This window comes from Empidonax traillii, unplaced genomic scaffold (assembly GCF_003031625.1).
Source record: "Empidonax traillii isolate 1590-97213 ecotype Southwest subspecies unplaced genomic scaffold, ASM303162v1 scaffold32:size1966603, whole genome shotgun sequence".
Classification (NCBI taxonomy): domain Eukaryota; kingdom Metazoa; phylum Chordata; class Aves; order Passeriformes; family Tyrannidae; genus Empidonax; species Empidonax traillii.
This window is the reverse complement of record NW_020955225.1, coordinates 188,652-200,697: the sequence shown is the minus strand read 5'-3', so window position 1 is coordinate 200,697 and position 12,046 is coordinate 188,652. Positions and strand designations below refer to the sequence as shown.

The following is a 12,046-nucleotide window of genomic DNA, read 5'->3' as shown; positions in this document are numbered from 1 at the left end:
ATTTTCTCCGTGGTTGCTAGTGAAAAAATGCAGTAGTTAACATGTTTAATGTGACATCCTTAGTTAATCTGCAGCATTCGGACAGACGCATTTACCGTCAGTAAAAAGGTCTGTATTGATACCCTCACCAACGCCTGAGGATGAACAATATTCTACAAATGTGAGGACAGAAGCTAGAGGGCTTGGCTGGTCAAACAGCAGGTTGTCGACGTATTTTGTCATTTATACAACATTGCTTCCTTTCAAATACTGCTCATACAGTGGCATTAATGCATAAAGTCACTTCTAACACGTGTGTGTGCCCGATGAAAATAAAGATAGATCTGCCTGGCCTGCATTGAGAGTGAATGTGGTTCTTTTCCTGAAGGCAGTATCTGTCTGAATTATATAAATAACTTTATTAAGAGTAGCTCCCAGCAGTATATCACCTATCTCAAAACCTGATAAAAGCTTAAACAATATTATTCCTAATCCTCCTCCCGAATGTGCAAGTGTGGTATAACCCGTAACATGTAGAAACTAAGCTTTAAAAACCTGTTTCTTTGTTTATTAGTTATATCAAGAGTAGAGAGTCCCCTGCCTACATATTAGTGAGTGGACCTGATGAGAAACACAAGACTATGCTAGTATGTAATGGCAGTAAAGAAAATAATTATAAACATCAATTAAGAAAATACAACTTACTAGTTTTGGTTTAGATAGCTGTGTATTTTCCATACATCAGCTGATAGAGCTCAGGGGGGATTTTCAGATGTGATTTTCAGATCTGTGCCCACTTTACCCACTGAGAGCCTCAGCCACGCAGTGTGAATTCCTCTGGGATGGGACATGGGGGACCTGTCCTCACAGCATTTTGCCTGGAAAACCTACCCTGAGCCTTAGCTTTAATGGGGGAAACATTTCAGAAGAAAAAGAGCTTTTTTATTCCTGAATATAAATTAATTGGCTAATATTGCTTCTTAAGTATTTTCTGTTATTACCCATTTTGTCCTAGTGGTAAATAAACATCATTTGGCAGCAGGGAAGACGCTGTGTTGCCTCTAATGAGATTTTAGCTCAGTGGCCTAAGGCATGTGGTACGTGGAAAATCTGCCATGGAAAACCCGTGCCCTTCTGTCTTCCCTGGAAATGCATCATTTCCCTTCTGTGAAAACTAAGGAGAAATTAAAATCCTTTGCGAGACCAAGTCACCACTTATTTCTCAAACGTTTTTCTACAGGAATCTGGGTGTACCATAAAGGGGATGTTCAGGCTGAAGCCCAGGAAATCAGACAGGCCTGTGCTCTCGTCCTTAAGGAATCTCCCCAGGGCTGGATCCAGAGACAGAGTCAGGATCTCTTTGTGTTGCAGTTTGGGGGTAGTTGCCAGCTATGGCAGATGGGGCTGGTTTTGTTGATTTACATTACTTGAGACAAATGCAAGAATTTTCTCCACTCTCCTCAGATTTGTGTGAAGTTAAACAATTCTTACCAGATTCTTCATTTTTCTCCCAGAAGTCCTGTTAACATTTCAAGTGAAGCCTTTTAAAGGTCAGCAGCAGAATTCTGCAGTTTTTGAGGAGGCTTAGCCTTTCCCAGGACCTTGGAGCAGAGGGAGGGCTGGGACTGCTGAAGAGTAAGGACAGAGTTAAGGGCCATGTACACAGAGCAATTCTCTGCAACACTCCTTTCTTTTTCCTTGGAAAAAGCCAGTGGAGCACCACAATTTCCAGCTTAAAAGGCAGCAGCCTGGAGCTGAATATACAAACTGGTGAGAAACCCCTGCTCCTCCTTTGGTTCTTGTTCATATCAAATAGGGCAAACTTAGGGAAGTTCTCACTTAAATTAATGAAACCCAGAAAAAGGTCTCAGTTTTCTCAGGAAGTGATGCTGACAGAGAGCTTTCAGAGGTCTGAGATGTCACTGAATACAGACCAGTATTAAAACAAGAGGGGAATCAGTAGCTCAGGGGGAACATTAAATCAGTTGTAATAAAAAATAGCCAGTTAGAAGAAGACTCAGCTTGTGGAGTCTCAGGAGAGTCTGTGGGCTGAGACATTTTACCTGCAAGAATTCTGAATGAAGACACTAACTTTCATAAGACCCAGATCAATAAAACACATCCAAGTAGTCTCTTTGTGTAGTTGTGCATGTTAAGAACCAAGTTTAACCTGAGCATTCAGGCAGGAAATCTTGTAAATTACTAAATGTATTGTACTGGGACTGTTCATTTCCCTTCATGAGCTCAACAGCCAAGACTTGTTTTTTTCTAATTGAAAAACATGGGATCCAAACTACCACAACAGTTCCAGCTGCTTTGTACGGTGTGTTTAAGTACCTGTTGGTGCAGGAGAATTGAACATTTTCTAATACAGAAGCAGGATGTGGTGCATGGATTTTTAAGCAGAGTGTCTCTATTGCACTTTGCTTTCCAGTGATTTCAAAGGTGGTGAAATTCCAGATAACTGTGCTACAGTGATTTTGGCCATTACTTTCTGCAGTACAGCCAGATTGGTACCTACAGCCAGGAGGAAGAAGAAACTCATGGTGGGGAGGGCAGGGCTGCAGGTTGGAGCTGAGTTCATATGCAAGAAGTATGACAAGTTCTTGTGAAATGACTCCCAAAAGCCAGCTGGCATTTGGGAAAGAATAAAGTCTTTGTATTGCTTAATTTAGCAATTAGATTTTGCTTGCTCTAAGGCACAAGCAATGCCAGATAAATCTTTCAAACTTTTCTCCCAGTTAATCTTAAGCCCATTACAGGAAATTTCTCTGGTGTATCTCATTTCACCTTATGAATGCCCTGGATAATTTATCTGGCCTGTTCAGTGCAAATCACATTTGCTGAGAGCTGCTCTCCAGGAGCAGAAGGCAGACTCACGATTCTGAGAATTTCAGAGCGATCCTCTCATGACACTGAAAGATTTGAAAGATAAGCTGAGTTTAGGATGAACTCACAACTATTTATCTCTTCTACTCGCATTGCAGAAATCTCGTTTAACTTAAAATTGAGATCATCTACTTTCCTTACTATCTGTGTTAGTTCTGAGAAACAGATCTTCCCAATCATGTTTATAATTTTCAGCTGTATCTATAAGTAGCATTTTAGAGGAGAAATACCTTGTTTCCCTGTTTACTCAGCCTTCACTGAATAGACTCAGTGGACAATTGTCATTTCTGTCTTGAGTGACAATACATTGGAAAGCTATTTTAAAATAATATAGAAAACATAAACCATCTTTTGGGTTTGAAACAAAAGGCATATTTAATTTTCTTCAGGAATATTGAAAGTTCCATCTATTTACCTAATTCTGTGAGCATCCATCAGTGCTTGCATGAAAGTATGAATTGGTTTCTAAATAGAATCTATAATTTATCCAGTTGCTTGCTGGGAATGAAGGGATGAAATTGAGCCTGGAAGGAAGGGAGGAGGCAAGGGAAAGGTGTTTTTGTCTTTTTTTTTCTCACAATGCAACTGTATTTGAAACTGTCAGTAAATGAATTTTCCCCAAGTCAGGGTTGTTTTGCCCATGATAACCATTAATAGGTGATCTCCTTGTCTTTCTCTCAACCCAGGAGCTTTTCCATGACATTTTCTCCCCCTGCCCTGTTGAGGAGGGGGAGTGAGGGCAGGTGGCCAGCCAAGGTCACCCCCCATCAGCTGCTCTGTGGAGACAGAGCTAAACACAGAGGACACCTTCACCTTTAAACCATTAAATCTCTTCCTGGAATCTGGGACATCACTGAGATAACATTTTAAACTAAGTTCAACATTATATTGAATGGCATGGATTTATACACCTTGATGTATGGGAGACAACTATGGTTATCTTGAGCAAAAATTCTCAGTGAATGTCTATGTTTCAGTGAAATTACATCAGTTTTGTTCACATCCCCTTCCTTCTGCCTTTCAGAAATATTCTGGCAAGCAGAGTCAAAGAAAACTGTGAATGTGTTTGAACTTCATGTTCAGTAGCATTCAGAACAATTTTTTTTTCCCCCCAAGAATACAAGTATTTTCCCCAAAATCTGATTCTTAGAAACAGTTCTTCACCCAGGCAAGGAAGTGAAATACCCCCTGTGACTTGTGTGTCTTCCCAAACCAATCCATACAGATTGGTTTTCAAATGATGCTTTGAATCACTTCACCCACGTGCTAAAAGTACTGCTACCAGGTAAAAATTATTGCCAGACATTACATAACTTTGAATAATTTACTCAGCTATAGATGTCACAGAATGGAATTGAGTAGCTCAGGAGATTTTTAAACTTCCTTCTCATTCTCCTTTTGAATTTTGTGACTCACAGTCATGTGTCACTTAAATTCACAGTGAAGAAAGGATGAAAACCTGCAGTAGGTACCTTACTCAGAGCAGATGGTTTCTTCTTTCACCATGAAATACTTCAGATTCTATTAAAACCAGTTGAAATTGCAGCATTAGTGAACAACCAACATTGTTCCACCTCTGTGCCTCACCTGCTTGCTCCTGTTCCCTCCCTGGGAAGGCAGGCACAGCATGTTACAAACACAGTATCTAATGGCATGTACAGAGTGCCCATAGGGCTAGACTGGGGTCTATTTGTTTGATGTACAGTGTACATTTTAAGGCACACTATAGGGATTGAGTTTACATTTTGATAACTCTGTCCTTTTATTTGCAAAGATGGTCACTACCTGGAAATGTCGCAAAAATAAACGGTCAGCGGCCAATGGATTTATGCCTTCATTTTTATATATTTTTTTTTCCTCAAGGAAAAGTGTGTGAAAATGTGAACTGTAGGGCATTTTAAAAGGAAATGTCAACTACCATGTGTTACATTTTATATACATAGATATGTGTTTATATATATCTAAATATATAAAATGATTGTAGGAGCTCATACTATAAGCTTAATTTTAGTACAGTACTTTAAATATACTGGTATTGATTTTCAGTTACACTTCTGCACCACTTCTTCCTAATGCAGAGCTTGATACGGACATTGGTTGATAATAGCAAACAAAAAAAAAATCCATTTAAAAGAGTATTGTCTTCTCATGCAATGTAGGAGGCATCCTGTGGCACTATTCTCTTACCCAAGTATTTACAGTACTGCTGAGTGTGTTACCAATAAATATGCCAGTGTTTGACTCGGTGTTCAGGGCACCCAGCAGCTGCTCAGGCTGAGTCCTGTCACACGTGGGTCTCGATGAAGGAGTGTGTGTGTGTCAGCATTGGGGCTGAGCTTCCCAGTTCAGAGGCTCCGTTTTGGGATTTCCCAGCAGCACTGTACTCACAAATGTCCAGGAAAAACTCGTAGTTCTTTAGTTTCCAATCTTTGAACTTCTTTGATGTTAAGTTGGGATCGTCCAGAAGGCTGTTGATAACTGTGAGGTCTCCTTCCTTCGCCTGGCAAATTCCAGAAAGACATGTCAAAATGGAATCTTGTATTTCAGCACTTTATTTCTTCTTTCACTTTAATGCAAAGTGCCAGGAACACTTTAATATTTTACCTAAATTCAGGAACCGTTACAGCTTAAACTATTTGACAGCTCAGTCCATGGCACCTGGTACAACATGCCTATACAGAGTGCCAAATAATCATTCTTTTTTTTTGCTTAAGCTGGAACATGTTTGCTTTCAAGGATTTTTAGTTTATTTGCAACTTAATTTTAAAGCTACAGAGAAAGTCTCATCGCTGGAAACCATTAAGAGATTTAGGGCATGGAGTGACAGGACAAGGGGGAATGGCTTCCCACTGCCAGAGAGTAGGTTTAGATTAAATATTGGGAAGAAATTCCCGACTGTGAGGGTGTGGTGAGGCACAGGCTGCCCAGAGAAGCTGTGGCTGCCCCATCCCTGGAAGTGTCCAAGGCCAGGTTGGACAGGGCTTGGAGCAACCTGGGATAGTGGAAGGTGTCCCTGCCCGTGTCTCATGGGGTGGGACGGGGTAGGCCTTAAGGTCCCTTCCAACCCAAACCTTTCTGTGACTCTATGATTATACTTTCACTAGGTTGTGTTCCTTATCACAGAGCCAGTGCTAAAGCCTTACTTTTAAAGTGCTCTTGAGAACTCTGATGTGGTGAAGCTTTTCATTGATAACGGGGTCGTTGCATCGCTTCACGAAGGACTTGCGGAACTCCTGCTTGGTGGAAGGACGCTGCTCCCCAAAAGCTGACAGACTGGCTTCTTCCAGGGTTTTGTACAGCTCCTGCAGACCATCTGTGATTTCTTCAATCTCTTTCATGTTTTCTGAAAGAAAATAAAGAAACCTAACAACAAATCTAATTGCTTCAGCGAAGTCTCTAAACCCAGCAATACTGCAGCTTCATGGATAAATTAACCCTATTACACAGTTCCCCAGTGTTTGTTTTGATAAAACAACAACTTTCTGATCATCCCAACACTCTATTCTAGTGTTAGCTCCTGGAATTTCAAATATGAATTCCCGTGTAGTGATGGGTGAACTTGCCAACATCCAGCATTTCAACCACAAAAAACCTGCTGGGAATAAAGGCAATACTGGCCTGGCTTTGATGGCAGTCAAGAGGATCGTGGCACCTCCCAGAGCTTACCTTCTGCACAGAAACTGTTGTGCCTCCTAATGGGAACTTTCTCTTCCAGACTGTCATCCATCCCTTCAATGGACTTTCCCCGGCCCTTGCCCCTGACGTCTCTGTTCCGGGGGAGGCTCTGGCTGCGCTGTTTCTGGGGCCTGCCATGGGAGCTGTGTCCCCTGGGACACTCCACCAGAGGGAAAGGCCCGTCCTGCTCGAAGTTGTGTCTCCTCTGGACGGGCAGCGTGGCTTGTCTCCGCTTGTCCGGGGACATTCCGGGCCGGCCGCTCGAGTACTCGGCTTCGGGAGGAACAGTCTGCAGGAAGTGCAGCCCTGAACTGGTTAAGGGGGTCTCGATGAGGTCCTGCCACGAGCGCCGCTCTCGGTAGGGGGGTCTGCAGCCCGAGGAGTGGGTGCTGCCGCCTGCATCCTGCCGGGAATCCTCGGCAGACGACTGGGAATACGTTGACTCGCTTGAAAAGTGTCGGCCTTGTTTGGCTTCGGGGAATGGGCTGGAGGAATTCACCTGGGGAGACACAGGAACACCTGACCATGAGACAGGGCTTTGAACAGAGCCCAGCAAGGGACTGCAGTGGAGAACATGATGTGATACACAGTAATCAATGGACTGATGTGCTTGATATGTCATAACATGAACCTCTGGAAACAGAAGATAATTAGAGGAAACAGAAGATAATTAGCAGTGAGAACTTCTATGCAAGTGCTATATTTTAACCACTCCCTATTCTCCTTTTGCACATTCTCTGCCCACAATCAGCTCCTGATGGAAAGAACAGTATAACACTAGGCAGGTTTCCTGAAGACCTGCCCAGCTTACACTCATCCAGCAGTGTGCCATGAAGACATGGCAGTCTCCAAAAGAAATCATAATTGGATTTACTTTCTCTTTTTAGGGCGTATGTATCCAGCCAAAGGAAGAAAAATAAAAAACTAAAACCAAGCAACAAAAGGTTTTTGACTGGGGGACCACTGAACTTGTGGAATTATTTTAGTTAATTCTGCTGGGTCTGTGTGTAAATTTAATTGAAAAAAAAAAAAAAAGAGAAAGGCAAAAATGTGGAAAAACAGAAAGGGAGGGGCTTAACCTGTATCCCAGTTGATAAAACAGCATCACATGGGTGAAAATCAGTCTGAACTTCACCCATGTGATGCTGTTGTCTCAGTCACTCTTTCTTTGGTTCTGGCTGTGTGAGGATCATGTCATTCACGCTGAAGAAAAATCTGAAAGAAAAATAGAGAACAGTCCTATCTGTGTTTAGAAACATAGAATAATTATCACAGCCTGTCTGTGTTTTGTCTAATAGAAATGTTCTCTTTGCAATACTATCACTCCTATGGTACTGTGCACAATATTGTAACAAAAACCCCTTGCCTAGAAAGGTTTATTCTGAGAAGAAGAACTAAAACATGATTACTGCGTGAATGTGAGCTGACCTTAATCTCTATCCCCCAGTATCCAATACTGATACTTGAAAAACAGTCTCTTTTAATCCAAACTATCTCATCTACCACATTCTTTTCATGTTCTGCAGTGAAGTCAACATTTGAATATTTGTTTCTGTTATCAGGTGTAGTCTCACCCATCCTACAAAAAAAAAAAAAGGTCATATTTACAGTGTGGTGACAGATCTGTGTCAGGAGATATTTACCTCTCCTTCCTTTGCAACTGACTTGCTATGGAAACATCCAGGTCTTGGCTCATGAGGAACAGCAACAATTTCATTCTCACAATGAGATCCGGCTTTATTCCACCTTTACGGCAATTAAATATTCCGGAACGGGGAAAGCGCAACTCAAGGCACACAGAGATTTTTTGGTGACCTACTGTCAAATGCAACATTTGGGACTCACTGAGGGTGTTCGATGGTAGGTGTCACACAGTGTGGAGGAGCCCTCCTGCTTCAGGGTGAGTGAGCCGTCGATGTCGTCCTGGTCGCTCTCGCTCCAGTAATCTGCTAACAAAACATTCCTGGTTTCACTCCTGTGCTTTTCTACGACAAAGCAGGTCCCACATTTTAAAAACATCATTAGCAGGGCAAGGTAAACATTCCCCAGTCACCCACAGGGCTTGGCAGCCACAAGGAACAGGCTTGTGGAAATGTCTGGCACTGAGATACACAGATCTATCTGTATGTGAACCTCCAAACGCTTTAGGGCAGAGTTACAGAAAGCAGGTTGGGCACCTGACTCCCACTGCATGGGAACCCCAACTTCAGGCCACAGACTGTCAAAGACAAACTTCATTCCAGATGCCAAAGTAGAGCTGAGCCTGAACACTTTATTGTGTCAGCATAACTCCACCGTGGGTGGTGGGGAAAGGCAAGGCTGGCACTCGAGCTCAGGAGGCACAAAAGGCACGTGTTACCTGTGCTTGGGGTGCCTTCACTTGCTTTAGGGGGATGATCATCCCTGAGGGCTGGGATCTGAGAGATCACACCTCACCCTGAATTCTCTTTATCACTTATTTTAAATATTTCTTAAAATATTTTAAATATTTCTTAAAATTATTACTCAGGATTTTATTTTCTTTGGTAGTGGCACCAATAACTGGAGTTATTCAAGGATAAGGATTCTTATCAAAGTTGGCATTTGAAAAGATACGACCATATGTTAATAAAGGAGTCAGTTATGACATCTCCAGGTTTGCTGAGACACTGAACAGATCTGTGCTGTCTGCTCTCCTCTCCTAATTACAACCACTGAAACATTACCTTCATCTGGATGAATGTCCTTGTCATCAGGTGTGTAACCAATTGCTGCAAGACCCAAACGGTTCATCCATCTGATAGAACGATAAAAAACGAGAGAGAGACACTTAAAAGGCACATCTCATGTAAATCTGAGGGCATACAAATTCCTATCTTCTGGAAAAGCCAGAGACAATGGTTAATGCAAAAGCTGAGCACTGTTCAGGCTGTTAAAAGCACAGTCTGGGCGTGTTCAGAGGTGAATAACTGCGAGTGAAGGACATCCCAGTTCAGGCCACTGCAGATGTTCTTCTGGACTCGTGGTCACATCTGCTGGAGGTCTTTACCTTGTGCAGGATCAGACCTTGGCATTTTATTCTGCTGCCTGGAAACCTGAAGGACCAGGACATCAATCATCCCCCTGTCACCAGGAAAGTGTGGAGCTCACACACAAACATGCCAAATGCAGCAAGGAATAGGTGGAATTTTTACAGCCTGTGGAGAGCAGAGAATGTCCCCCTAAAGCAGAACCAAACCCTCTCTAAGCTGCTTCTGCAAATGTCTGGAGAATGGTTTCCAGAGACATGGTGTGCAGGAGCATATCACATTTGTTCTGATTGCTACTCCTATTAATTCCAAGAACTTGCCTGAATTTCCAAAATCCTAGAAAATAGAATTATGATAATGATTGTATGAAAACCTGTATTAGGGAATAACTTGTATTAAATTTGTATCATCAGAAAGCTAAAACAGGTGATGGCAGAATTCCACTGACTATTTGCTAGTTTGGATTCTCAATACTGGTGATATAAATATTTAGTCTTGTTGAGCTGTGACATCAACTTCATGTTCCTTTTTTTTTTTTTTTTGTCATGGAAACTTAAATTTTCTAAATGTCACTTTACCAGGTTTCTAAACCAAAACTTGGTGAATTGGCATTTCCCATTAGATGTTCTGGTTTCTTTCGTTATCCCAAAATTAATTAGTCTGATCAAAGATAAGATTTTCTGCTTCACTGGGAAAATATTATAGTTTATTTTAGGTTCAGAGTTTCTTCATGTAAGATTACTGGATATTCATACAATATATAATTGAAAAAGTAGAAAAAAGGGAAATGAACACACAGAGGGAAAGTCACTTTGTAATGTTCAGCAAATGGAAAATCAAGAATTAGCTTATTTTCATCAAAAAGGAAACATAACCAAAGAAAAAGCCCTTTAATGCCATCAGTAATGGCTGGGATGTGTTCTTAAGCATCCCCTTACTCTGTGACTAAATTATTTACCATGTGATTAATTTCCCAATATATTGCACGTGAGGGTTTTCTAGGAGCAGCTCTTTTTTCCTTTTTTAACACTGCAACATCAAATTTGTTAATAATTATGTTCTTGGTTAATGAATAAGGACAAAACCATCTTTCAGAGACTTCAAGAAAGACATTAGGGAACAACCCATGTGGTACCATGAGGACAAGTTGTTTTGCAGATTAAAACAGGGAAAATATCCAGGGTAATTCTTCCCCACTTGTAGTAGAAGAGAAAAAAGGAGATGTGTGATTATTATTGTCTAAGAGGGGCGTGTGGAAGGTGGGAGCCACAGCAAGGAGGCAGAAAATGAAGGAAGAGTGAACTGGCCACTAAAAATAGCCCCCAGTTGAGCACTATTGATCTCCTGGTGGAGGCTCTGCAGAGCTCAGAGCCACGATCCTAATCTGTGATATTGGAGAGAGCACTGACTCACTGCAGCCTTCAGCAAACCCCTCCACTGCTCTCACGGCTTTCCTAAGCAGCCAAAGGGAACAGCAACATTTCCTTCTCACAGGGAATTGTGAGAGGGTTTAGTTTACTTGCAGAACTATGAAAATATAAAGCACTGTACAATCACATTGCTTTGCCTTTCAGGAAAACAGAAGTGAGCAAATTGGAACTGAAACCGGGAATGATGATTAGTTTTCACAAATACCAACTGCAGGGTTTTAGCTCTGCTTACAGACATTGTTTGTATCAGCACATCAATAACTCATCTTTATCACCAAGGCAGTACATTTAAAATGGATTAACAGGTTTGCAGAGCAGCTTTTCCACAGTGCTCACCAGCATCATTTCACTCTGCAAACAATCGTTTGGCATGTGCTGCTCCTGCAAGGCAGATTCTTTATGGCAGGACTGGAATGACATCATTCCCTGGGCATTATTAAGGGTTTGTATTCACTAGCTTTTCAACAGTTCCCGAATTTCTGTACTCATTAGCATTGGAGCAAAATAGTTTTAGTCATACTTTGCCATATGCCTCTGGCAATTAAGCAGGATGGCTCAGTGCCTTCAACTGAGGTTCTGCTTAAGCACCAATGATAAATTAGGACTAATTACCATTTTCCAAGTTAAAACAGACTCAGCCATTTGGGTGGGCAGTGGATGGAAATTCAGATTGTCTTAAATTTCCTCACCAGATTGCTCCTGTTGCTTATTGTTAATTTGAAAGTTTCAGATCTCAGAAGCTCAGGTACTGATCTCCCAGAGCACAGGGGGATCCTTAGGATATACAGAGCATCAGCTTTGCACATGGCCAAAGCTGGAATTAGCTGAAGGTAATCTTCTTCCTCTAAGGCTGCTCAGACTTTTCTCTTTCAAAGGCCAAGATGATCCCCAGCTATAGTTACAAGGACTTTCTTACCTCATTTACCCCAGTTCAGAGTCAGCTCTTTGTCAAGCCGACATAATGGGTTATCTGATGACATTCAGTGGCTTATAATGATAAAATCTCTTCTGAGAAAAGAAGTAGAATCTCCATTTTAGGCTTTGTGTTTTAAAAAAAAAGCATGA

General features: G+C 41.7%; 1 protein-coding gene across 5 annotated transcripts in view; it reads right to left on the bottom strand.

The window, feature by feature from the left end:
* Nucleotides 1-3,201: 3,201 nt before the first annotated feature.
* The window catches only part of LOC114073715 (connector enhancer of kinase suppressor of ras 2-like), a 176,284-nt gene continuing 167,439 nt past the window's right edge, over nt 3,202-12,046 (bottom strand). For 2 of the 5 annotated variants that reach the window (XM_027911449.1, XM_027911448.1), the window contains 5 exons: nt 9,249-9,319; nt 8,389-8,492; nt 6,535-7,042; nt 6,012-6,211; nt 3,202-5,368 (listed from right to left, as the gene is read on the bottom strand). In XM_027911449.1, the coding sequence (XP_027767250.1) occupies nt 5,153-5,368; nt 6,012-6,211; nt 6,535-7,042; nt 8,389-8,492; nt 9,249-9,319 (1,099 nt within the window). In that variant the 3' untranslated portion in view covers nt 3,202-5,152. Of the gene's footprint in view, nt 5,369-6,011; nt 6,212-6,534; nt 7,043-7,656; nt 7,759-8,388; nt 8,493-9,248; nt 9,320-12,046 lie in introns of those variants that run through there. The other 3 variants (XM_027911451.1, XM_027911450.1, XM_027911452.1) reach the window with 3 other exon arrangements.